This window comes from Botryllus schlosseri, chromosome 3, assembly GCF_051294905.1.
Source record: "Botryllus schlosseri isolate E-star chromosome 3, Bs_hap1, whole genome shotgun sequence".
In the NCBI taxonomy this organism is placed as follows: domain Eukaryota; kingdom Metazoa; phylum Chordata; class Ascidiacea; order Stolidobranchia; family Styelidae; genus Botryllus; species Botryllus schlosseri.
Window position 1 is genome coordinate 35973819 of NC_137238.1, and position 27653 is coordinate 36001471.

At 40.0% G+C, this 27653-nt stretch overlaps 3 protein-coding genes across 3 annotated transcripts in view; all 3 read left to right on the forward strand.

Annotated features, from left to right (window-relative positions):
* The window catches only part of LOC145436461 (uncharacterized), a 58572-nt gene that overhangs the window by 28622 nt on the left and 2297 nt on the right, over positions 1 to 27653 (forward strand). The window contains exons 3-5 of the mRNA XM_080313813.1: positions 24708 to 25009; positions 25072 to 25134; positions 25195 to 25247. Of these exons, the coding sequence (XP_080169939.1) occupies positions 24708 to 25009; positions 25072 to 25134; positions 25195 to 25247 (418 nt within the window). The remainder of the gene's footprint in view (positions 1 to 24707; positions 25010 to 25071; positions 25135 to 25194; positions 25248 to 27653) is intronic.
* Positions 947 to 18498, forward strand: LOC145435427 (uncharacterized). The gene is made up of 13 exons (XM_080312705.1): positions 947 to 959; positions 2327 to 2418; positions 3254 to 3293; positions 3356 to 3419; positions 9220 to 9311; positions 13863 to 14107; positions 14173 to 14238; positions 14299 to 14354; positions 14939 to 15072; positions 17268 to 17512; positions 17578 to 17643; positions 17704 to 17759; positions 18342 to 18498. Exons 1-13 carry the CDS (start codon positions 947 to 949, stop codon positions 18496 to 18498), a joined length of 1326 nt encoding a protein of 441 aa, XP_080168831.1.
* LOC145435428 (uncharacterized) lies at positions 20172 to 23342 on the forward strand. Its single transcript, XM_080312706.1, has 4 exons — positions 20172 to 20491; positions 20560 to 20622; positions 20683 to 20738; positions 23186 to 23342. The coding sequence occupies exons 1-4, from the start codon at positions 20210 to 20212 to the stop codon at positions 23340 to 23342; spliced, it is 558 nt and encodes a 185-aa protein (XP_080168832.1). The 5' UTR covers positions 20172 to 20209.

Below are 27653 nucleotides of genomic sequence, written 5' to 3' on the forward strand. Positions count from 1 at the left end.
CTGGTGCGCCTGCTATCGTCGCTGATCTTAATTGCCGCTTCTGCAGCAGTAGCTTTACCTACTCTCTCCCCAATACTGTTACATTTAGGTTGATTATCGTTCGTAATGTCATGCTGTTTTTGCTCTGACACGAAATAAATTATAATTTGCGTGGGGGGGGGGGGGGGGGGGTAACTGGCTGCGAATAGACTCTGTGACCAAATACTATTTTATTCAAATCCAAATTTTTTGACAACAATGACTCCGCTTCTTCTGGTCGGAATTGAACCAAATTTGAAGAACATCGTTTTTATAGACAACCTAATACTTTCATGGGGTGAACAGAAAAATTTCAAATTTTCGTTATATATTATTATACAATAAATATAAACTTTCTTCTCCCGTAGCAAGGCGGCTAGTGGTTGGAATTGAACCAAATTTGGTGTGTTGGCTCAAGTTAGGTAACCTAACAATTTTATCAAGTAGCCAGTACGATTTGAGAAAAAAAGTCATTTTTGAAGACCCCTAATGAACAGGGGTGTACGAGTTTTGAGCAGACGTTAAAAGGGTGTACCACGTCGAAAAAGGTTGAAGAGCACTGGACTAGACCAAAGGCCCTTCGCCCTTCTGCAACCCTAGTATATTAGTATTACCTATAAAGATGTCGGCTTTGTCTAGTGGTACATTGCAATTGTCATGTCCTGTAACGCGCTGAGCTTCAGAAATATATTATTACAGAGACTTGATGACTCGGACGGAGGAAGACACACTGCCTTCTATTACAAGGGATGTTGTTGATAACACAGTTAGGCCAAGTCGATATTTTCTGCGTTTGACAGATGCATAACAAGTGTCAAGAACATGAAACTGGGTTGCCTTGCGGTAGAAAACTGTAATGTGTCAAAAAAGCCACTCGGTAGTTCTGGGTAGTTCCGTGTATAACTTTTTTATTTGTACTAGACGAGTGATGACAATCATAGGTATGGCGGCCTACATAAAATACATAAAAGTCAAGAAGTTTCAGCCGAACAGCGCAGGATATGACTGAACAGCATTATTGTTTGAAATTCTAACGCACAGTTTGGTGGTATGTAAGATTTTGACTGTTGAAAGACCTCAAATATGAAATTCGGACTATAGCTATAACTATAATACCGTAATTATAAATATCAGCTCCAGCTGGCATGACCTTATAAGGATATATTTTATTTCTCCATAACATGTCTTATTGCGGCTCTGTACTGTACAGATGTCTGACAGACAAACCGTAACTGCAACAACTGACACCTACACGCATTCACCACTAATTTCAAAACATATTATGATCAGTGCAAGCAGGCACGCAGACAGGGGGTAATCAGTGTCCGATATCCCCGGTTCCCAAGCTCAACCCTCCTCCTCTTGAGTCCAAATTCTAGCTCGGCCTGGACAATTCGCAATTGTCACTGTTGCACAGCAAACGCATTTAGAAATGCATTTTGATTGCGAGCTTAAGCCTGCGCCGGGTTACTGTTGTTCACGTGATACAACCGCACAAGCTCGATCGGTAATTGATCTTAACCATCTCCACACACCAAAAATACTACACCATCTTGGCAGACACTAGATATCATTTTGATTTAAAACAAAATTAATCCAGATCATGTGCCAAAACAGGCGGAACAATTGATACAAATGGCAACAGGCTATAATTCATTTGGATATCTTCACTGTTCGAGTGTTCCTATTTGAGGACTATATGGAGAGATCTTCCTGTGTGCTGTAATACTTGTGTGATAATGGTCCTCTCTTTGGTAATTGAGGTCAAGATATCTCACTGTCTCTCTTTCTCTTGTCTTAGCTTACTGGTTGTAGTGTTGTATTGAAATTGCATACCGTAGTTTTGTATACACAAATGAAGAAATCTCAGACACTTTGGGAAGATTATCTGACCATTGTAATATCTGCATTTGTGCATACATTTAACCTGACCAATCGATTAGAACTATAGGAACACCCCCTTTCTATAAAGATCCCCCGTTATTTCTTGGCTTGCTACTGCCCTGAGTGCAAGGGCCAGAATCAGTCGCAATCTTGGAAGTTTCAGCACATACTGAACTCATTCCGTATTCATGAAACTTTCATTTCTCTCGGGCGGTTTTGCGCCCCCTGCAGATGCTTTCGCGAGCCCCAGTCTGGGAACCACTGCTTTAGTTGTTGGTTGCAGTTTTCAAAGGTCGTTACGGTACCGTAGTTCTAGTTCCAGTTGTGCATTTTGAAATCCAATAGTTTGTTCCATTTGTCTGTCATCCTTGTGCTGGCAGTAAATGTACACTGAGCTTCGTATATTTTGTGTTACACGTTTCAGTGACAAAATTGGTGAATGTGTCTGTGTATGATGTTGGAACTCAAACGACTCCCGAGGAAAATAAGGATTCAGGAAAAACGCCGCACAAATGGGTAAGTGCATCCATACCATGGAGTGTACGGAATCTAGCTTATTGACGTGGAGTTGGCAGTGGGAAGTATCGAGTCCCTGCATATTAGGATTACGAATATAGTATTCGATTTGAGTCGAGTATTCCACCATGCATTATGACATCGTAGCAATTTAGATCATGGGTGGCCAACCCGTGGCCCGCGGACCGAATGTGGCCCTCGGGTCTTCAGTAGCACACGGAGTATCTTTCGGAATTAGTTATATTTTCAAAAAAATTAATTGCCCAAACAATTTATTTTGAACTTGCAAGGCCAATCAAAAATTAGATTAGCTTTTCATTGTATCGCAATTTTTTTGTGGTGTATTGAACTTGAAAAATTGCTAATAAACCCAACCGAACTTCATTTCTCCTAGGTGACTTCGTGCCCCCCAGAACCACTGACATAGAGCTTAAGCGCTCTCTCCGTCCCGATTATTCGAAATTTCATGCCGGTGACGTCATATTTTGTGATCCGATTGTTGACAATGTTCTTTCCATTTCTTTACTAGTTGATTTGGTGACGATTACCCCTGACGAGTGTCAGATGAATGTATGCTGGTTCATTCCAATATGAATATACTGTTCTACTACTTAGAGTGGGTGTAGAAGTAAGTAGTTTCAAGAAGTAGATTTGGTCAAGACATCCCGTAGCATTCCGTTGAAAAGGATGCTGTGTGCATCTCCGTGAGTGCAACTTTCGAAAATGTATTTAGTTACCACCATACAGTGGCTGTTTCGCCCAATCGTTATGACAATTTCACTCGTAAACGTAATAGAAAAATATAGATTATTGGTAAAGGGTATTACCTTCTCAGATGTCAACTTCTTCCAGAGAACGAGAAGATCACATAGAAAGTAAGATTAACTTTTTAAATTTTTTTTCTGTTAAAATCCATTTCAATATTTGTTGTCTGCAGTACCTGTCATCGACTTGACAAGTGATGCATCCTCTTGCGAAGATGAGACGGATTCAAGACAGAGGTGAGTTTGCTATGCTAGGCGGTAGAGTGGTAACAAGAACCCAATGATATCTGTCTCCATCGAAATCTCAGTATTGGCCCTAGTGTTGAAAATATATATTGTTATTTTGGTCAAGTAAAACACTGCACACCAGGTTTCGCTCAATTTTAGCCTGTAGAACAGGCCTGTCAAGCACACGGCCCACGGGCTGGATTCGGCCTGCCAGACGATTTAAGCTAAGCTATTGGGAGTTGAAAAAATTGTTTAAAAATATGAAAATATATTAATTTGCAAATTTTACTATTGAGTAGAAAGTTTTTAATGTGAATTCATAGTATTTAAGATTGGTGGTTCTAAAATTAAAAAGTGAAGAGTTTCCCAAAATTTTTTTTCTATGGGCTGGAATTCAACCATATTTGTTTTCCTTCGTTTTTGAGACAACTTAACAATTTCATGCAATTACGGAATCATAATAGAGAATATCAGCCAGGTGCAAATGACCGTTAGGGCTGTTCAAAAACCTTTTTTTCGGATAGCCGGCGACATACTGTTCCACAATTCAGGTCCGGCATATTTTATAGAGCGATGATTTTTCCTGCCAACCATATGATAGTTGAACTAGAATTTGAACTACTCACTTATGAAAAAATTCCCAACTAAAACGAGAACTAGAACTAGACAATTTTAAAAACTCGGAACTAGAACTAGAACTACTCACTTTTCAAAATCCGCCTCAAACCTTGATTTATCGCAAATTGTTTGGAATCACGGTAGCATGCTTCACGGAAACATGCTGTAACATGCATAATACGCAAAATTTGAGCGTTTTTTGTTTTGTCCTAAAATTGGTGGTTGCGCATTATACATAGGTAGAATAATTCTTGAAAAAAGATCTCCCTCGAAATAAAACTTGAAATCACACCTTTCTTCTAGCTTTTTGTAGTTCTTAGTTTACAGTCAACATAAGGGCAATCGTCTTCGGCTGAGGTTTTCTCGCTGACGATATTCTTGACACACTTCTCGGAGTCCCACATTAACCGGAACTTTATATGTCTTCGTGCATCGTGGCATGGTAATGGTCGACGCCGAAAGTTCTATTTCTATTTTCTATAATTATGCGTATTCTTCCGTGGGGGAGTCGTCAAAACCTGATGTGTAATTTATGTTCATTCACCGAAATATTTTAGGGCACCCTTCGAGCTCACCGATTGGGGGTTTGGATTGCAGCAGTTTTGGTCCTCGTAAGAGGTCAAAGTCCAGTTGGTCTTCTCGGGACTTGGGTATTGGAAATATTTCGCGCTTTAATCGCGCTCAACAACCATTCGATTATAAAAAAACATATAATAATTGTGTTTAGTATATTCAGGGTCAAATCAAGGTTGTTATAACAACAATTGGGTCGGTGTCATATAGGGATGGTGTGAACGTGAGGTTCACGTTCGCGTTCTGTGTGTGAACCTCGGAAATTTAGAGGTTCGTTTTCACAACAGAACCTTGGTAGGTTCTGCACTGTGAACCTTTTGATAAATTGTAATTTTCACTCCATTATAAGATCTTTGGCTCAAATTTATTGCATTTCAACTGCGGGCCACTCCATGCATGGTGCTGGCAGCATAAAAAATCAACGCTTAACGAGCGTGCACCATGCACCTCGACAACCTTAAAAGTTTTATTTGCTTTGTCGCAAAAATTTTCTCGGAATGACCAGCTTTCCGTTTGTGAATATTTAGTGACTATCTGCTGTGAGCTTGACCCGCAATCACACAACATCACGAGCGATATACGTAGTCAGCGAATGATGCTTATTCAACCATTCAATGACATTGATATCGTCTTCTGATGTAAAAAATCGTACGGGCGTACGGGGTCAGTCTTGACTTCATATCTTTACTATATCATTAAAACCAAATCCGTGCGATTAAGGTGCTTGCAACTGCTGCATAACTTATTGTTGTTTGTGGTATCGGTAGCGAGTATTGAAACCCGTTGTACACTCTGCTCCATATCAATGTAGCAATACTCAGACACCAAACACATTGTCCGGTCTGGCTAAGACCTTTAAGGCGTAAGCTTATATTCCTTGGTAAGTCGTCGTCCAAATTGTTGGCAAAGCGACGGAATATAATGATTTTACGCAATTATTATATCCTTTGATTACCGCTGTTGATGATACACTTAGCGACGTTTAAAACGCCGATATGTACTTCAGCATTGTGGCATTATGTGGACCGAGTCTTCGCTAGGTATCGTGTACATTAATATAGGCTATCACTTCATTGGAAGATAGGGTTGGAATTAGCAATATGACGTCCCGTGACGTCACGAGGTTCACGTTAGTGTTCACACAGAACCTTTCAAAAAGGTTCGCGTTCACACGAACCTGAACCTTTCAGAGGTTCACACCATCCCTAGTGTCATACCCTGTGGTTCGAACCATCCAGAATTCACATCTGCGATTGGCAATACCAGGAAATCAATGGTATTGGATTTTGTCTTAGTGCTTTGTGTAACTACAAGTAAGTCAGCTGAGAATGGGATGTTGGATGTATATATCTGCTCACATTGGATTTAGTACCGTACCCAGTTATTAATTTTAACATGAATGTATTCCAAACAAAGCAACACATATTATATAGGGCATAACGTTAATGTGAGGTTGTGAACCACAACACTAGATAGTATCATCCTTTATGATACGATGAAGAAATATTCTGACGATTTAATTTTGTAGCTCTCAAATACAAGTATATTTAGTTATTCATTTAGTGCACAAAGCTTCGAAACTTATTTTATGTACAAGGGGCTCTCACTCTCGAAAGTGATATACAGCGCCTCCTTCGATGTTCACAGTTCACACGCTGTGCGCTGCGGGATATAATACCTAATTCTTAACATTTTGTTAAAAATGATCCTAGCAAGCGTGCCAGCATTGTTTTCGCGGGAAATCTACAACAATCGACAATCTAAAAGTACGCGCAATTCGTTTTACACGACTTATAATAACCCACTACATTTATGAAAACATATGTAGCAAACATCGTCGAGTAGCACGACCAAAAATTTCGGGATTAAACATGATTTGGGGAATGTTAATTTGCTCTGAATACTCATTAAGGATATGTTCTACTACCACATCATCTACTGCGAAGCCATTTTTCTTCAGTGCCCCCCATATTGCCGCCAGAGCCCATCGCCGCCCTATCGCCTCCCTGAGCGTTTCGGCCCCATTCAAAATCGCCAGCGCCCCTTGGGGGTGATGCACATAAGGTTTAGAATCACTGTTTAATGCCACCACAAAGACCATAATTCTATTATCCGTCAAATTAAAGATACCGTAATTTTCCGAATATAGTGCGCCCCCATGTATAATACGCACCCCTAAAATGGCGTGTAAATTCTGGAAAAAAGCCTTTACCCATGTACAGTACGCACCCTTCATTCGCAGGACATGAATAGTTGCATTTTAGTACACGATGTTGTTCTGTTTTGCGATGTCACTATCGAAAAATCATGACTTAACGATCGCTAATCATAATACGATTAACGGCATTGTCTCTAAACGAGAGTAGATAGTAGTCAAAGCCTGAGAGGCCGGCGACGCGATAGTTAAGGCTAGCGACACACGACATCTAGCGCACGAAAAGCGAAAAGATGACCTTTTTTTCACGAAGTGGGAAAAATTGTCCGGTTTTTGAGAATTCTAGTCCGGTTTTGCAAGTTTCAAATTTCTGAAAAAGTGTCCTCTTTTTAGATTTCCAAATTATGGTAAGCCTATTATATCTTGCGCACATAGCCTCTTGTGTCTACGATTGTTACGGTCTGTCGCTGACGCGATGAATCAGCAAAAATTGCCGCGCATGCTTGTAGCAATCAGCGACTTAATTTCGCTCGTACAAACGGCAAACTAACTCAGCAAGAGATTGCGTGCTCTGCAGACGACTCTCCTTAATTGGCAACATGCTTTCCGTTAATTGGCAACACGCTTCTCTATTTGGCAGCGCATTACACTCTGTAATATGAATTATGCGGCACTGAATCACGAGGCACGATGGCTAGAGGTGATGCGCGATTGGAAACAAACATGAAGAAGGTGTGATTTCAAGTTTTTGATAAGAGGGAGATTTTTTTCAAGGCTTGCTGTACCCTTGCTGTACCCGCAATGGAATGTTTGGGCCAGTCTTTCTCATCAAAAATCTGATGATTGGCTGTTTGAATACAGTTATAAACCACTATATCAGTGGCTTTAGCGATGATAGAAGTTGGCATATTTCTATGCTTTATCGCGTTGACGACAGGCCTGAACAATAGCATCTACAACAGGCCATATGCGCAAGATATAATCGCTGACCTATACAGTCGCATCTCCAACAGGCGTAGTGTGCTCGATATAATCGTTGTCCTGAGCAATCGCACCTGTATTGGCCTCGTGTTCAAGTTATCCTCGCTGGCCTACCAGGCTTTGGCTGCCAGCTACAATCGTTTAGAGACAATGCCATTAAGTGTACAATGATCAGCGATGATTATATCATGATCGTTCAACAATGACATCACAAAACAGAATGACATCAAATACTGAAACATAACCGCCGCTGGTAACTTATCATTAGGGCGATTTTTTTGACATGTCAAAATAAGTCAAAATTTAGTCAGAATTATAGCGTTACGGCAAAAAATTGTCGAAATCGTTTACAAAGTCAAAATGTTTTTCCAACCTGCATTTCGTTTGTATCGTAGAATTTGCACTGTCAATGAACTGATCATTTGATGTTTTACAGCTTATAGTCTACTTTAAAGGCCTACCATGGTAGACCGCCCATTGTCTGCTCATTGTGAATCATAAACGGTCAAATGAAACAAATAGATTGACATGGTGTTATGCTCAATGTACCGCAATATCCTAACTGAAGCAAGACTGCGTGGGAATTGCATGGTTATTATATTAAGAAGCGCATGATGAAATATTGTGATGTAGACAGCATTGCCAAAATGAAGCAACACGGTTTGTCACCAGCAGCACGCGCAACTTCAGTGTTGTCAGCCAACAACTGCTGCTGTTGAACATTCTTTCTCTATTCTTGGCAAGCTACTTCGTAAGGACAGACACTTTTTACCCGAGAATGTAGGAAAGTATCTTTCGTTGTACTACATAATAATTTAATTATTTCTGTCATAATGCTTAATGTAACGAATGGAATTCTTAATAGGGCCATATTTCGTTGTAATTAAGCTTCTTTCTGTCAGATTTTGTGCCAAAAAAGTTTTTTATCAGGCCAAACTACTTTGTAAGGGCAGACAGTTCCGACCAGAAATGAAAATAAGTAGTACAATTCTAACATTATGTGAGAAAATACCTGATGTGCATCCGTTAGGTCAAATTTGGTCAAAATTAAGATTTAATAAGTCAAATGTCAAAATTCATGATGACCTTTTTATTTAGTAAACACCGTACATTACTGGAAAATTGTGGGTAAATTGGTCGTCCAGCCGTGGTAACGATATGTTACGTACTCTTGTTCAAGGGACCGTGCAGTTCGTTGGTGCGATTGTGCAGACTCATGAAAAATTAGAGGGAACATTGTCTATGACTTTCAGTTACATTATTGTGTGATATCCAGGCGTCAATAAGAGCCGCAGCAAGGCTAGCTTGGAACCGCGACTACTCAAGTCATTTAGATGCCCTCCTATCCATTATATTGCAATCTTGTGGTGTTGTGAAATGTTAAAGATAATGGATCAATGAACAAACGAAGGGGTACAAGGGTGTCAGTTTAAGAACACCTGGTTTATGGGAGGACCTTAAAATCTTACACTTCTGGTTCAGATTGACAGAGAGCTTCCTAGACCAGCACCCTTCCTGGCACCGTGATTTTGCAGAAAGCACCCCAATACAGTCAAATCCGGAGGCTTCTGGAGGTAAGGAGGAAATTTCGATGTAATTCTAAATTGTAATTGTTAATAAAGATACTCGTGTACGGTGTACCGCTGTGCGCAATGATGCGTTTGAATACGTATCGAGGTTGACATTCAACACACATCGTGAAAATGTCATTTATTGTTCTACTAATTCTTTCCTTACGATAAAAAATCCTGTTTTGAAACATTTCAATCAATCAATCAATCAATCGTCAGATTATTTTCATCCACCCAAGACACACACTCAATGTAACATGCGATATGCAAGACACACAATGCGATGTAATAAACAGATAGAGGGATGCTGGAGTTGGGATCCCATTAACTGGCATCCACCTCAACCTAGTACCCGATATCACGGTCTTCTTTGTTATCCTTCTTCATCGGATCTTTTTGGAAGCTATTTCTTGCTCTTTTTCTTTATCAATAACACTGTCGCCGTACTTGGTAGAGTGGTAGACAGTACAAGCTTAATTTGTCGAAATAGTGAGATACAGACACCATTTGAGAGGACATATAGATGTCATCAGCATGGACGCTGGCAAGTTATAATTATGCAGCTATCGGACATTTGACGTACCCCAGAATATTTGAAATTCAACAAATATCGATCTGGTATCACAGCATTTGAGCGATGTACCCTTATTACGGGTTTCACGTATGCTCCTGATAAGTAGGCAATTGATCATACCACCGCCCAAGTCATATTAAAACACCATTAGATTCACCTTCTAATAGTGGAACAGATAAACTCCTCGGAAGTTAACCTTTCACCCGAGTCATTTTCATTATATCACTTGACCAGTCCAAGTCCGAGTCATTCTTCGAAAGGTCACGCTCGAGTCCAAGTCAAAATTTTCAGTATCATTTACGGGTCTTGCTTGTTCATCATGATCGATCGATCAGTTACAAAATAAATTTTCAACATTTGCACCCAGTGTGATGTCAATATGCTCATCGCCATAAGCGCCAACTTACCAGGCGACCACCTCGTACCAATTGCTCAAGCGACTCAGTAATTTGTAACTAGTAACTTGTAGTCAGAAGAATCGACGCGACCTCGTTAGATACTGATTAAATGCACGCTTTCTCGATTGCAATCATCTTAATTTCTTGTGGTCTGCTTGATACAGTCCTCTTCTTGAATTATCGCCCGATGTGATTTGTCAGTGTTCCATATGATATGAACACGTCGCATTGTGCACGGCATAGAGCTTTGTTGTCAAACAATGATGCACCACAGGACGGCACAATTGTGAATTTATTCGATTCTTTTGAACGGGCATCCTATGTTCCAATAAACTTGATTGCTGGTCGGACTCGTATCCAGAGCAATAATATCGAATCACAAACTATTGGACATTTGGTAGACAGTGGATTTCTATTGATAAGATCGCGGCATGCGCCCGGATTTGGAATTACTTCTAGCCCAGGGTCGCCAACTCAAAATAGGTCGCGGGCCACTTTTCAGAATTTTTAGAGGCCGCGGGCCGCATGACTTCAATATCGAAATTAACATAGCCAACGCAGCGTATGATAACTCTACGTAAGTACAATGCTGTGCTCTCTTACATGGGCGATGGGCATATAGTAACCACAAAATGAATAATATTCTATTGAACAAACACAAATACAACAAAATATATCATGCTCATCAATTTCATTATATTTTGAACTATGAGATGCGCACGATACCTGACAACACTCTGTAGCAACTAAAACAGGGGTGGCCAACTTTTTTGCTATTCGCGGCCGCATTCCGGTGCATAGTGGTAATAAACAAACCGGTGCCAAATATCCACGTTCAAATCCCCATGTCCATTGCTGGTACACTCCGGACAAATCTATTTACTCATATCGGCTTACTATGGCCCCGAGATCGGAAATATAGTAATGTTGTGAAGAGCGACAGGGATTCGTACTGCAGTCGCGCGAAGCGCAAAATTTTTCCCATGTTCATGAGTGAATTTCGTCATTTAATATTAGTATAGTTTCACATAGTACAATCAAATATTCATCCTTTCTCGGCCCATGTGACGAGATTCACCGGTAGAGTTTATGCAGGGGGTATCTTCAAAAACTTGGAGAAGTTATTAATGCTGTGGTGCATCTTTGGGTGGGCCAATCCTCATTAGTCCCCTATGTTGCATGAAGGTATTTCTTGACCTCCCATTACAATTGTCGTTATAGTGGAAATATATTGGATTCGTCCAAACGCAGGCCTACCAAAAAAAAATTAATTCGGGATGAAGAGAACACGATTAAGAATTGGTATTTCTTTATGGGGCGTATCATTTTGCTCTGCTGTTCGCATCTGCATTGTGGGACTCAGATTACAAAGGACACTGTTGCATTAAAATCCAAAGTCAGCTCTTATTGAAGCGCGCGTAGGGAGTCAATTCGTAAATTCAATTTGCATAATATTGACAGCCGCAAACACATCCTAATTGAATTGAGTGTCGACGGCCGCAAAATTTTTATTCCTCCATAGAATGATATTACCACGCCGAACCGAAGGAAAAACCATATTGGGGTTAGTAGAATGGCTTACTTTGAACAACAACAGCAATGTGTTTAAACTGAAATCAATTTAGGCATTTCGAAATGGTTTACTGAGCGTTCTTCCTAAATTTCTCCAAATAAGGGTGCGGGCCGCAAAATATGACCTCGTGGGCCGCATGCGGCCCGCGGGCCGCGTGTTGGTGACCCCTGTTCTAGCCCATATTCGTTACATTAAATAGAAAATAGGACGTGATATGTTTTGCCCTTGATGTTTTTGCGGCATATACACACCGATATACTCAAAAAATGCTTTGTGAACGTAAATCGGGAAATTTGAGAATGCCGCGAAATTCGCTGCTTTAATATGCGCAGAATTGCCGCAATGCGAGCTGCTCAACACGAAGTCAGAAACCCGTTTTGTTGGCCATATAAGCCAATTACTGATTGGTTGCGCGCTTTCGTGTTTGAACAGCTTCTTGTGGGTACAGATACAGAACTTTAATATACAATTGGATAGTATATTCATATTGAAATGAACCCGAATATTCTCGGCTGACACTCGTCAGGGTAATCGTCAGCAAATAGTAGAGAATTTAAAAGAACATTGTATATCAACAATTGTATCACAACATCATCAAAATAGTACATTGAATGCTCTCGTATTCGATATTTCATGCTGGTGACGTCATGTTTTGCGATACGATTGTCCAAATGTCCATATACCATGATCTTTTCCATTCTCTACTAGTTGCTGACGATTACCCCTGGAGAGTGTCAGCCGAAAATATTCGGGTTATTTTCAATATGAATATACTATTAAATCGCTTTCGTGTTTGTAATCAACTAATCATCATTCTGGTTTGCTTGAAACATCATATTGCGGAGTTGTTGCGTATTGCAAACTTACCAGTGCGTAGCATATTTCGTTTCGCACACGGCGCCTTGTGCTTGAATTACATTGATGCAACGCAAAACTCTCTGTGACCTAAATTCCAAATTTATTGCACGAAAACCTTCTATATTCCAATAAAAACGATCGCCGTCATAACGACTAGTAACGCAGTTCCACTTTTGAATGATCGTAGGCTACCGTTTTAAGATTCCGTTTAGTAACTAGACTATATCGTTTGATGTTAACAAGTACAGGACCAGTATTAAAACCTTCCATGAGTAGTTTAACGCCAAGCAGCATGTAGTAAAGTCGGCTGTAGTGCGACTATGACATCACAGATATGAATTGATTATGACGTCAAAAAACTGTGCCAGCTCATACAAATATAAAAGTTGTCGCCTATGCTTACAGCTATTTCTGTGGCTTTCATCATTGATTGAGTAGAAAAGGTTGATGACACCACTTGATGATTGTCAATTCTAGTTCTAGTTGATTCTCGTCTTGACTTTGACTACCTCTCTTTGAATTAGATAACAACTGATCGATTCCCCTTGTAAACGTTTCCATAATACAAACATTTTGTTGAAATTCGAATATTTTTAACGATGAACGATGTACATTTCAACCAAGTTTAGAAGATATGCCCCACCTGTATGTTATTAGTTACTGGTAGAGTTGAAACAAAGCTGCAAGGCTCTGAGTCACAAGTCAAATCAACTTTTTCAGTTGTGACCCGAGTTAAGTCGAGTCATTTTCAATTTACCACTGAGTCAAGTCCGAGTCCAATATATAATGGTCACTGTCTCAAGTTGAAGTCATGTTCTCAATTTTGTACAACTCGGCTTGGGTGATATCAAATGACTTGCAGTTTAAACAGCTTAGTATACAAATTTTTCATAACATGTTCATTCAAAACGGATATAACTGGCTTGAATCAAGTCGTATAGAATGACCCGCGTCATATGACTTAGTCGACTCATGCGCAATGAATTGAATACAAGTCCAGTCACTACACAAAGTGATTCATGTGCAGTGGAGTAATTCTTCATGTCCAAGAATATGACTCGAGTCATGTGGACCCACTGAAAAATTGCAACTCGAGTCTGACCCTATTTGAACCATGACTAGAATCATTCAACCCTAGTTTCTGTTTTCAGCAAGGGAATCGACAAGGAACACGGATGACGCCTCCTTCGCAACCCAGACGCCGACAAATGAGGATGCCCCGCTTCAAAATACGGATGATAATTTCAATGGTGACGTAGAAATGGATATTCCGGAGGTGGGCAGAGAAGATGGCAGAACATTGACGTCCCTGGATATCGGCACAGTGAATTCTCTGAGGAATTTGCAGCAGTCCGATCATCCTTGCAGTCAGTCGGCAGATACGTCACCTCAAGCAGTAAGTGTATTGTATGCAATGTACCGAATGCAACAGATTAAGATTAAACATTATTAATTCCTAAGAAGGTCGCGCAGTGCCAGCTATCCGGAGTGAATGGAAGCCTTTTAGACTCTACGAGGATGTCTGAGGTATGTCTTGCTTATGTCATACTTTTGGTGGCCATGTCTCGATGTGATATTGCCATTTAGGGTATTGGAAATGGTCCGCTCAAGCCCTGTGATTTAGAAGATGTGCCACAGATCAAGTAAGTTTGTGCTCTTCAACCTTTTTTTGGTTTGCAGAACGCTTAAAGTGGTTCTGACCAATTCATGCACCAATTTTACTTGAATATAAACGCTGGTGATAGGAAATATGAAAAATCATTATGCATATCATCAATTCATCATCTCATTTGAAGCTGCCTACGTTTTGCACACTGCTGGTGTGAGAGTTCGATTCTGATTGCAAGCTGCTTGCGAGTAGGCTTACTTGATATGCGGTAAATCCGCATTCAAACAGACTTGAGAAAATTACTATGATACTATTTAATAACTGTTTGTCGTTGTACATTATTAATATTAAATTAAACCGAGGTATGACGTTTTTTCTCATATGCGCCATTCATCAATGGATCAATTAATGAATCTGTCAAGTCTCTTCCGAGATTCGGTTACTCGCTAACAAGAAATTAAGATCAATCAAACCTTCAATTTTTTACATAGGTTGTGATATCGAGTAACTGGCATTAGCTTAGTTTGTACCAACAGAAGGAACAAAGGAGTCTGGGTATACCAGTTTATGAAACCCTCGTTTATGGAGGGATTTTGAAATAGCACACTTGTGGTTCAGATCATCGGAGAGCGTCTCAGCCGAGCGCTCTGCCAATCACAGTGCCGAAGACCAAGCGAACCACGAGCTTGGCTTTTCTCAAGAAGATTTTGCATCATGCACGCCAGTGCGCTCCAGTCTCGACGCTTCGAACGGTGAGTAGGGCATTTTGCTGTAATTGTAATCCAAAGTAATTGTAGTTATCTATATCTACAATTATACTCGAATCCGAATTGAGTATCAATTGCAATGATTGGAGTCGTGTAGTGAGAAATGATGAACTGAAATTATATGCTCCTTTCCCCGAAAGAGGTACAGTATCACAATGTAAGACAAAATTTGTCAAGGAGTTGGAAAACACTATTATTTTCTGATTTAATATGGCCTGAATGAAGGTTGAGCAAACTTTTTAGCTCTAGGATTGACATGTGAATCTATTTGCGGGCTGCACTATGGTAAATTCCGATAAAAGCTAGAAAGTATCCATTTATTTGAATAGGTAGAGACCAAAGAGATGGAGATAATATATATTATATGGTTCTAAACCGGTGTTCCACGGAACACACGTGGGTTTCATGAGCCAGTCTCAGGCATTCCCTGGAGGTCAAGAGCTAAGACACCCTCTCAACTCATAAATATGATTTGGGATGATACGCTCGTCTTAGCCATCATTGATTGCAGGGAATTAGTCCCGATCAATAGTCGAAGTTAAAATGTAGCGGTACAGCGTTAGCAGTGGCGTACTTTGTAGAAGTCCATTTTCGAAATCGAAACCCTATCCTTAATAAATGTCAATCCAATCTCCAATGTATATAAGCTATATATACGATGATGACACTTTCCAATGTAAGGGTGAAGCCTCGCATTCTCAACTGGTATCTGAAAGGGAACAGCGGGGAGCATATGACAATAATTTTGTTGAATTATCTCTGGTTTTGGAGATAACCCATGGAGCTTTTATGAGCGTTATGCGCTAGATAAGTGGTTCCCAACCTTTTTCGTCCCATCGCCCCCTTTTCATGTTCCACAGAGATCATCGCCCCCAAATTTTGTGAACCAAAAAATCGGAACACAAACTGTAATCACCGGCGTGTTGATTAAAAAAAAGGTCAACTTTTCGGCTCAACGTCGAATTTTATACTTTTGCAATCAAATTTTCGTGGGTTGACTAAAAAAAGGTCATTTCTCCGACTGGACTCCAATAAAGCCGTTTTAACGCGTCATCGCCCCCTTATTGTCCCCGGTAGCCCCCTTTGTCCATTTTCGCCCCCCTATCGCCCCCTTCGTCATTTTCGCCCGCCTAGAACGTCAAATCGATATCGCCCACGAACCACTGCGCTAGATAGATAAACAGCTCAGTCTTGGGCTACTATAAAGTTGAAAAAATCTCAGATCTCCAACTAGAACGGCAACTGTTGGAAACTATGAGAGTATTGCCCCAGCCATTCTGCGGGAGAGCCGATGTGCACAGTGATCCTTCAGACTTGAAAGAGGAATGTCAAAATCCCCGGATTAATAATGTGCTGGGTAAGTAAGTTTCCATTTCACTTCCCCGAGACTCGCAAAATTTTTGATCAGTACCGAAATAAATTTTCAAAATTTTAACCCAGTGGGATGTCATCAAATATTCTGCATGAAACGCGAATAGGCTAAGCAATTTCTGGAAATGTATAATCATCCAATGACTAGTAAATATTAATGACACCTCTTGGTGATTGTTAATTCTTGTTGTACTGGATTATCGTCTTCACTTTGATTACATATGAATTAGACAATAGCATAATACAAGTGTTTTGTTGAAATTGTACAAAGTTCGATTCTGCTGATGTAAATCTCCACCTAGCTTAGAAGATATGTTCCTTCCATCTGTATGTTGTTTGTTACTGGTAGAGCCACAAGTCGATTGGAGTTGAATAATTTTGACTCTAGTTAAGTCGAGTCATTTTAAAGTCAAGTCCGAGTCTAATATATAATTGTCAAGGCTTAATGTCAAGTTGAAGTCGTCTGCAACTCGATTTTTTACCTCTACTTGGGTGATATCGAACGCGTTTCAGTTTCAACACCATGTACAAATTTTTCACAATATATTAATTCAAACAGATATGACCAACTTCAATCAAGATATATTATAGAATGTCGTAATGTCGTGAGTCATATGACTAGGTCGAGTGATGCTCAATGACTCGAGTACAAGTACAGTCAAAACTCAAAGTGACTCAGGTCCAGTCGAGTAATTTTGTATGTGCAAGAATATGACTTGAGTCTTGTAGACCCACTAGAAAATTGCCACTCAAGTCACACCCGATTTGAATCATGATTCGAATCATTCAACCCTAGTTTCCGGTTTCAGCAAGGGAATCGACAGAGAACACAGATAACGCCTCCTTGGCAACCAACACGCCGACAAATGTGGATGCCCCGCTTCGAAATAGTGATGATAATTTCCATGATGACATAGAAATTGATATTCCGGAGGTTGGTAGACAAAATGACAGAACATTCACATCCCTGGATATCGGCGCTGGGAATTCTCTGGGGATTTTGCAGCACTCCGACCATCCTCGCAGTCAGTCAGCAGATACGTCACTTCAAGCGGTAAGTGTATTGCATGCAATGTACCGAATACAACATATTAAGATTGACCATTATTGATTCCCAAGAAGGTCGCGCAACGCCAGCTATCCGGAATGGATGGAAGCCTTCTAGACTCTACGAGGATGTCTGAGGTATGTCTTGCTTGTGTCATACTTTTGGTGGCCATGTCGTGATGTGATATTGCTGTTTAGGGTATTAGAATTGGTCCGCTCAAGCCCTGTGATTTAGAAGATGTGCCACTGATCAAGTAAGTTTGTGCTCTTCAACCTTTTTTTGGTTTGCAGAACGCTTAAAGTGGTTCTGACCAGTTCATGCACCAATTTCACTTAAATATATACGTTGGTGATAGGAAATATGAAAAATCAATATGCATATTATCAATTCATCATCTCATTTGAAGCTGCCTATGTTTTGCACACTGCTGGTGTGAGAGCTCGATTCTGATTGCAAGCTGGTTGCGAGTAGGCTTACTTGATATGCGGTAAATCCGCATTCAAACAGACTTGAGAAAATTACTATGATACTATTTAATGACTGTTTGTCGTTGTACATTATTAATGATAACTTAAACCGAGGTATGACTTTTTTTCTCATATGCGCCATTCATCAATGGATCGATTAATGAATCTGTCAAGTCTCATGCGAGATTCGGTTACTCGCTAACAAAAAATGAAGATCAATCAAACCTTCAATTTCTATATAGGTTGTGATATCGAAGAACTGGCATTAGCTTAGTTTGTACCAACAGAAGGAACAAAGGGGTCTGGGTATACCCGTTTATGAAACCCTCGTTTATGGATGGATTTTGAAATAGCACACTTGTGGTCAGATCATCGGAGAGTGTCCCAGCCGAGCGCTCTGCCAATCACAGTGCCGAAGACCAAACGAACCACGAGCTTGGCTTTTTTCAAGAAGATTTTGCATCATGCACGCCAGTGCGCTCCACTCTCGAGGCTTCGAACGGTGAGGAGGGCATTTTGCTGTAATTGTAATCCTAAGTAATTGTAGTTACTTATATCTACAACAATACTCGAATACGAATTGAGTATCAATTGCAATAATTGGAGTCGTGTAGTGAGAAAAGATGAACTGAAATTATATGCTCCTTTCCCGAAAGAGGTACAGTATCACAATGTAAGACAAAATTTGTCGAAGAGTTGGAAAACACTATTATTTTCTGATTTAATATGGCCTGAATGAAGGTTGAGCAAACTTTTTAGCTCTAGGACCGCATTTGACATGTGAATCTATTTGCGGGCTACACTATAGTAAATTCCAATAAAAGCTAGAACGTATCCATTTATTTGGATAGGTAGAGACCAAAGAGATGGAGATAATATATATTATATGGTTCTAAACCGGTGTTCCACGGAGCACACATGGGTTCCATCAGCCAGTCTCAGGCATTCCCTGGAGGTCAAGAGCTAAGACACCCTCTCAACTCATACATATGATTTGGGATGATACGCTCGTCTCAGCCATCATTGATTGCAGGGAATTAGTCCCGATCAATAGTCGAAGTTAAAATGTAGCGGTGCAGCGTTAGCAGTTGCGTACTTTGTAGAAGTTCAGGGTCGAAATCGAAACCCTATCCTTGTGAAATGTCAATCCTATCTCCAATATTTATTAGCTATATATACGATGATGACACTTTCCAATGTAAGGGTGAAGCCTTACATCCTCAACTGGTATCTGAAAGGGAACAGCGGCAAGCATATGACAATAATTTTTTTAAATATCTCTGGTTTTTGAGATAGCCCATGGAGCTATTATGAGCGTTATGTGCTGGATAAATAAACAGCTCCGTCGTAGGCTACTATAAAGTTGAAAATATCTTAGATCTCCAACCAGAACGGAAACTGTTGGGGACTATGAGAGTATTGCCCCAGCCAATCTACGTGATAGTCGATGTGCAGAGTGATCCTTCAGACGTGAAAGAGGAATGTCCAAATCCCCGGATAAATAATGTGCTGGGTAAGTAAGTTGCCATTTGATAAATTTTCAAAATTTCAACGTAGTGGGATGTCATCAAATATTCTGCATGAAACGCGAATAGGCTTGAAGCAATTTCTGGAAATGTATAATCATCCCATGAGTAGTCAATATTGATGACACCTCTTGGTGATTGTTTATTCTAGTTGTATTGGATTATCGTCTTCACCTTGATTACATCTGAATTAGATAATAGCATAATACAAGTGTTTTGTTAAAATTGTACAAAGTTCGATTTTGCTGATGTAAATCTCCACCTAGCTTAGAAGATATGTTCCATCTGTTTGTTACTGGTAGAGCCACAAGTCGATTATACTTGAATAGTATTGACTCGAGTTAAGTCGAGTCATCTTAAAGTCAAGTCCGAGTCTAATATATAATTGTCAATGCTTAATCTCAAGTTGAAGTCGTCTGCAACTTGATTATTTACCTCTACTTGGGTGATATCGAACGCCTTTCAGTTTCAACACCATGTACAATTTTTTCATAATATGCTCATTCAAACAGATATGACTTCAATCTAGATATATAGAATGTCGCGAGTCATATGACTAGGTCGAGTGATGCCCAATGACTCGAGTACAAGTCCAGTCAAAACTCAAAGTGACTCAAGTCCAGTCGAGTAATTTTGTATGCTCACGAATATGACTCGAGTCATGTAGACCCACTAGAAAATTGCGACTCCAGTCACACCCGATTTGAGTCATGACTAGGGTCATTCAACCCTGGTTACCGGTTTCAGCAAGGGAATCGACAAGGAACACTGACGACTTTTCCTTCGCAACCAACACGCCGACAAATGTGGATGCCCCGCTTCGAAATAACGATGATAATTTCCATGATGACGTAGAAATGGATATTACGGAGGTTGGTAGACAAGATGACAGAACATCCACATCCCTGGATATCGGCGCAGGGAATTCTCTGGGGACTTTGCAGCAGTCCGACCATCCTTGCAGTCAGTCGGCAGATACGTCACCTCAAGCGGTAAGTGTATTACATGCAGTGTACCGAATACAACATATTGAGATTAACCATTATTGATTCCGGACAAGGTCGCTCATTGTCAGCTCCCCGGGGTGGGTGGAAACCCTTTACACTCAACGTGGATGTCTGAGGTATGTCTTGCTTATGTCATACTTTTGGTGGTCATGTCATGACGTGATATTGCTGTTTAGGGTCTTGGAGATGGTTCGCTCAACCCCTGTGATTTGGAAGATGTTTCGCTGGTCCAGTAAGTCTGTGCTCTTTAATCTTTTTTTGGTTTGGGCGACCCTTGAAGTGGTTTTGACCAATTTATGCACCCAGTTTACTTAAATGTAACAGTGGTAATAGAAGATATGAAAAATCATTATGCATATCATCATCTCATTTAAAGCTGGCTAAGTTTTGCATGCTGCTGCTGTGAAAGTTCGATTCTCACTGCAAGCGGCTTGTGAGTAGGCTTGCTTTGTGTATCTTAAAACAGCATTCAAACGAACTTGAGATAAAGGGTATGTTGCTATTTCATCACTGTTTGTTGCTTTTGATCGATCAGTGTTTCCCAAACCTTGTCAAGCTAGTCATAGACAACGATGCAAGTACCAGCGTTTCCCGACACATCCTCGTCACGCCTAAATCATCACAGGGAAGTTTTTCTGCTTTTACTAAAGCCAATAAATAATGAGTTGGATGAAGCTGGTGTATTATTATCGTCATCTTCGTCATATTGGGTTTAATTTTTGATAAAAACGATCTCATTTTAAAATTTCCAGTCTCCACGTCCCGTACTGTCAATATTTTTGTAGGATTTTTAACCGGCGGCATCTGCTGTGATTTAGAAACTTTGTCACAACTCTGAAAACATGTTCAATTAAATAGGAGCGGGGAAGGGCAACGACGAAAAAGTCCAACCGACTCCAGTGAGAGTATTTCGATTTGATATAATTGTGTATCCAGAACGATTGATTGGAGTTATGTTGAACTCTGGGTTGAACACAAAATTGTTTTACAGTACAATGTAATCAGCTCCTCAATCATTTCATGCTCCGAAACTTTACAGCAAGGGTAGGCAACCTACGGCCGGCGGGCCGGATCCAGCCCGCCAAGCGAAATCGTCCGACCCGCGACAAAATAATTCGCTACCACAAGAATACGGCCAGCCGTTTCATAATGAGTTTCGATCTGCAGCGCAGCAATGCTTGGAAAGAATGCGGCATTGCTACGATATAAGTAGCCTACGTCATATTAGTCTATTATTGTTACGCCATAACACTGGTGCGGTTGACTAGTATCTCGTACTAGAAGTAGGAGATTGAGATTGTCTGTAGAGTAGAGTAGACTAGTCCAGTGCTTATCAAGTGGGTGTATCGCGAAACCGAAAGTATACCATAGTTTTTAAAGGGTTTGCCACTCTGGTGTGGTGTGATAAGAAAGTTGCCGTTTCTCTGCTTCAAAAACGCGTGAAACATCTCAGATGCTATGACAAAATCTCAAGCTTTCCTTGTTTCATCATAGATAACTAGCCTTTGTAGGTACAATAAAATTATGCTCACTTTCCTATACTGGAGGAAAGTAATCAGCACTATACATCTGTAACTGTGATACGAAATTTAATTACTGATTTCCACCGGCTTTTCCGACATTCGTTCTGTAGGCCTACAATTAAATTCTGAGTACTCATTACTCCGTTTAATGTGGACGCCAATACCATTGCCTGAAATTTCAAATGGGCCTACTTGAAATTCGATGCAGTTGAATTGAATGACAAATTTCATACAAAGAGCATATCGCTGCATGACTTTGAAAAAGACTACGGTCTTGAAACGGGTCTTTATCACATCTTGACCAACAATGCAAAAGAAATGGCATACACTTTTGGTAGCACGTACACACGTCAACAATAGTTTGCAACAATGAAATTTACGAAGAACAAGACAAGATCACGTATTCCAACGCCCATTTAGAATATGGTCTGATTCTTGCTTCATCTGACTTGTTACCAGAAGTTGAAAACCTTTCACGAAGCAAGCTGCGCCAAGTGTCACATTTATCCTGCGTTGTTGAAGTGTAAATACATGTGTTCTGCTCATTTTGTGATTTGTATGATTGAGATTGCAGCAATGTAGGGTAATATACCGAAGTGAGCATTGAATATAGTATTAAGAAAAATTCCGACCCGCCAAAAAGTTGTGCACTGGAAATTAGGCCCGTGACTAGCAAAAGGTTGCCGACCCCTGCTTTACAGAGTAGGCTGACTATCCTGTAAGGAATTTCTAATTAGAATATATCGTGTAATAAAATCACCATTTTCTCGTGCAGTTTTCTGAGATGATTGATTTATGTTTCTCCCTAAAAATCGGCTATTCCAGCTGGACCATGAGAATTGGAACAGTTGATGTATTGAAAAATTTTGGTGAAATATACCACAAACTTCTCACTGCGGTTATCGTCTATCACTTTTATTACTTTTGATTCCGTGTACATATCTCCTACATGTACGATTGTTCGTGCTCTAAAGTGGACGTTTGATTGATAGACTACTTCAAGTCGTTTGGACATCCTCATTGTATCGCAATCTTGTGCTGCTTTAAAATGATAAAATAATACATCTATAACAAACGAAGTGGTCTGTGGATGCCAGCTTAAGAACCCCGAGTTTATGGAGTGATTTTGAAATAGCACACTTGTCTTGTGGTTCAGATCGTCAGAGACCATCCCGACTGAGCGCGCTGCCGGACACAGTGCCGTAGACCCAACGAGTCGCGGGTCAGGCTTTACTCAAGATGATTTTGCATCAAGCACGCCAGTGTGTTCCAGTCCCGAGGTATCGAACGGTGAGGAGGGCATTTTTCTGTAATTGTAAATTGTAACGTAATCGTAATTAGCTCTTCCTACAATTATTCAAGTACTCGAATCCGAATGGAGTGTTAATTGCAATGATTTGAGACACACTCCCAACTCATACATATGATTTGGGATGACACGCTCGACGCTCGTGTTAGCCATCATTAATTGCAGGGAATTAATCCCGATCAATAGTCGAAGTTAAAATGTAGCGGTACAGCGTTAGCAGTGGCGTACTTTGTAGAAGTTCAGGTTCGAAATCAAAACTCAATCCTTATGAAATGTCAATCCAATCTCCAATATTTATAAGCTATATATACGATGATGACACTTTCCAATGTAAGGGTGAAGCCTCGCATTCTCAACTGGTATCCGAAAGGGAACAGCGGGAAGCATATGACAGTTATTTTGTTAAATTATCTCTGATTTTGGAGATAACCCATGGAGCTATTATGAGCGTTATGCGCTAGATAAATAAACAGCTCAGTCGTAGGCTACTATAAAGTTGAAAAAATCTCAGATCTCCAACCAGAACGGCAACTGTTGGGGACCATGAGAGTATTGCCCCAGCCAATCTACGTGAGAGCCGACGTGCACAGTGTTCCCAAAGTTTTTGATCAGTAACAAAATAAATTTTCAAAATTTCAGCCCAGTGGGATGTCATCAAATATTCTGCATGAAACGCGAATAGGCTCACAGCAATTTCTGAGGATGTATACTCATCGATTGAGTAGCAAATATTAATGACACCTCTTGATGATGGTTAAATTTAGTTGCACTGGATTATCGTCTTCACTTTGACGACCTCTGAATTAAATAATAGCAGCTACTGATTTACCATCTAAAAGTCGACATAATACAAGAGTTTTGTTAAAAGTGTGAAAAGTTCGATTTTGCTGATAAGATATGTTCCATCTGTATGTTATTTGTTACTGGTAGAATTTTTGCAAAGTACCAAGGCTCTGTGTCGCAAGTCAATAGTACTTGAATAGTTTTGGTTCGAGTTGAGTCGAGTAATTTTCAATTCACCACGGAGTCAAGTCCGAGTCCTATCTGAACATCACTGTTTCGTATCGAGTTCAAGTCATGTCTTACTCAATTTTTTGCAACATTGCTTGGATGATATCGAAAGCTTTGCAGTTCGAACACCCTATTATACAGATTTTTCGTAACATGTTCATTCAAACAGATATGACCGACTTCTATCAAGTCATGTAGAATGTCTCGAGTCATATGACTACAGAAAGTGATTCAAATTGTGATTTTTAATATTCAAGAATATGACGCGAGTCAAGTTGACCCACTGAAAAATTGCAACTCAAGGCAGACCCACTGTGAGTCATGACTCGAATCATTCAACCCCGGTTTCCGGTTTCAGCAAGGGAATCGACAAGGCACACGGACGATGTCTCCTTAGCAACGAAGACCCCGCCAAATGAGAATGTCCTGCTTCGAAATAGCGGTAATAATCTGGGCAGTGACATGGAAATGGATATTACGGAGGTGGCCGGGCAAGACAAAACATTCCCGGCCAACATAGAGTCAGGTCGCTCGAACAAATGCCGGGCCAGAGTCGGTGGTCGTGGTAAATCTTCAGATATCAGTACTGGGAAATCACTGAGAGATTGGCTGCTTTCGGGCCAACCTGGCAATCAGTCTACTCATACGTCACCTGAAGCGGTAAGTGTACTAGATGTGGTGTACCGAAAATTATGTATTGACCGTTATTGATTCCTGGAAAGGTCGCTCATCAAGTATTACCAGGAGTAGGTGGCAGCCCTCTAAACTCTACGAGGATGTCTGAGGTACGTCTTGCTTATGTTCTACTTTTGTTGGCAATCTCATGATGTCATATTGTTGTTTAGGGTCTTGCAGATGGTTCGCTCCAGCCCCATTTAGAAGATGTTTCGGTGGAAGAGTAAGTCTTTGCTCTTCAACCTTATTTGGTTTGAAGAACACGCGAATGGTTATGACCAATTTATGCACCCTGTTTACTTAAATGTAAACCGAGTTAATATGTCATATGTAATATCATTATGCTTATCGTCATTTCGTTTATTGCTTGCAAAGTTTTGCACACGGTCGGTATGAGCAAGGCTGTGGAGTCGGAGTTTGGCTAATTTTCGCTTAATGGTGTCGGAGCCTCTTTTTAGCACGCCTTCGAGTCGGAATAGAGAGAGAGAGAGAGAGAAAGAGAATCTTTATTCGTATACATTACACATCAACATTACACTACAAAAATGTAACAGTGAAATGCGACATGCAACGTAGACGGGAGGCTCGATATGACATAGTCTTCAGAGCCGAGCCACCCAGGACAGGAGCAATTTTCACAGTTGATAACTAATAAACAAAAACAAAAAGATAACTAATAAACAAAAACAAAAAAAATTAACTAACAAACGAAAAGAAAAATAAGACACAGTATCATGGACCAATTCGAAATACAATGCAAATACAATTTAGCCGTAGTTAGAGATAAGGGAATGAAAACATTGTTTTTTAAATGTAACGCCGGAATAGTGGAAAGTACTGACTAGAGTCGGGGTCGGAGTTTGTGAAAACGACCCTGACTACGGCTCCCACTTCCTTATTGTGAAAACAATTGCTCTCAAAGGCTTCGACCCCGACTCCGGCTCTAACTACTTTATTATGAAAACAATTGCTTCCAAAGGCATCATTAAATTTCTAATAATAACTAAAATAGGATTTTATATACCACCAATCCCTGTTAATAGTAACGATATTGATAAAATTGGACATAGAGGAAGAAAATCGCCATATGCATCTTCGCGATGCAGTCACAAATTGACGCAATTTTTGGAATTATACCATGATGCCGTGACAAAGTAAATACATCGACTGGTTTTGTAAAATTGTAAAATTGATGTAAATATAATCAAACGCTGCTTCCCACTGGCTTGGGTCGGCCTGCTAGTCCTTGAGTACTTGAGTAAGTGCATGTAGACTAGACATATGCTATTTTACTACTTCCTAAATTTCCTTTCTACCAACGTTTATTAGTATTGAGAGTGTGTGTGTGTGCTTGCAATCATTATAGTGTGTAATGAGAAAATTAGTAAGTTACATCTATGTGTTAGTTGCTGACTCATACACAATAGCTACACTTTGATTATTATATCTACATTTTAATTATACAGGATTGCATATATGTCATGTTTTAATGATTCATGTATATTAGTATATTAGAGAGTCCATGTTATAAAAACATATAAAATATGACAAAAGGAAGGATATTTAGAAAAGCATGTTCCATATTAATTGCTTAGTGAATAATTCGAGTTCTGGCACTATGAAACATTTTTTCATGCCATCGTTAATCATATGTTTGCATATGTTCAATGGTTAAACTGTTAAACATGTAATTTATTACAATTATAATTACTGTTAAACATGTAAGTTACTCGGTAGAGAGGTGTTCTTTGACAACCGTAGCGACGTAATTAGGAACAATATCAAGCTATTCATGTTTCATTCATGATTCGTAAAATACCCTATAATTAAAAATAAACTCGAACGTATTCGAATTATTCCTAATCATGAGTACTGAAAATGAGTACTGGAAATGCTTCAGCACAGGTTTCAGAAGAGTTTATTTGCTGTTCTTCCATTTTGAAATATTAAGATTTAGTTTAGCGCACTGATTCTCTAACTTTTTTAGACACGCCCCCTTTATGACAGTGAAATATTTCGTGCCCCCTTATCGTCAAATCACACAATGAAACCAGAATGTTAGCAATCCTCACAGATAGTTTGATGGTATGGAAGGTTATGACTGTTGATGAGAGAATTCTCCAGTATGAAACTCCGGCTACACACAAAGCAATAACTGAATTGGAGGTGAATCGCACCAAGCGCGAAAAATAATTTTAGGAGTATGGAAACAGTTTATCATGACTGAATTATCTAGTTTTAACGAGTCACGCATAGTACACCGATGTAAATAGGCTAATTATTACAGGTGGCGACTGTATACTAGTACCTTAAGGCCTCGCGGCTTCTTGTCCTCATCATGGTCCGTACCGGATTTTCACTGGTGTGGCGAATAAATGATTGATTGATTGTACTGGTCAACACACATTTTGGTGCCAAGAAAGTTTTAACGGTTTTAGGGTGTTTCTGAGTCGCCGAGTCCAAAAATGACATTAGTTTTTCTGAATTGGCTCGATTTTTTTAAATATTTTATATTTTTGGTTCGAAAAGTGCTAAAAATACGCAAATTGTGACATAGGTCAAATGCTCTTTGTATATTTCAGATCTTTGTATACTACGGTTTTAGGGCATTCCCATGTCGCTGATTCCG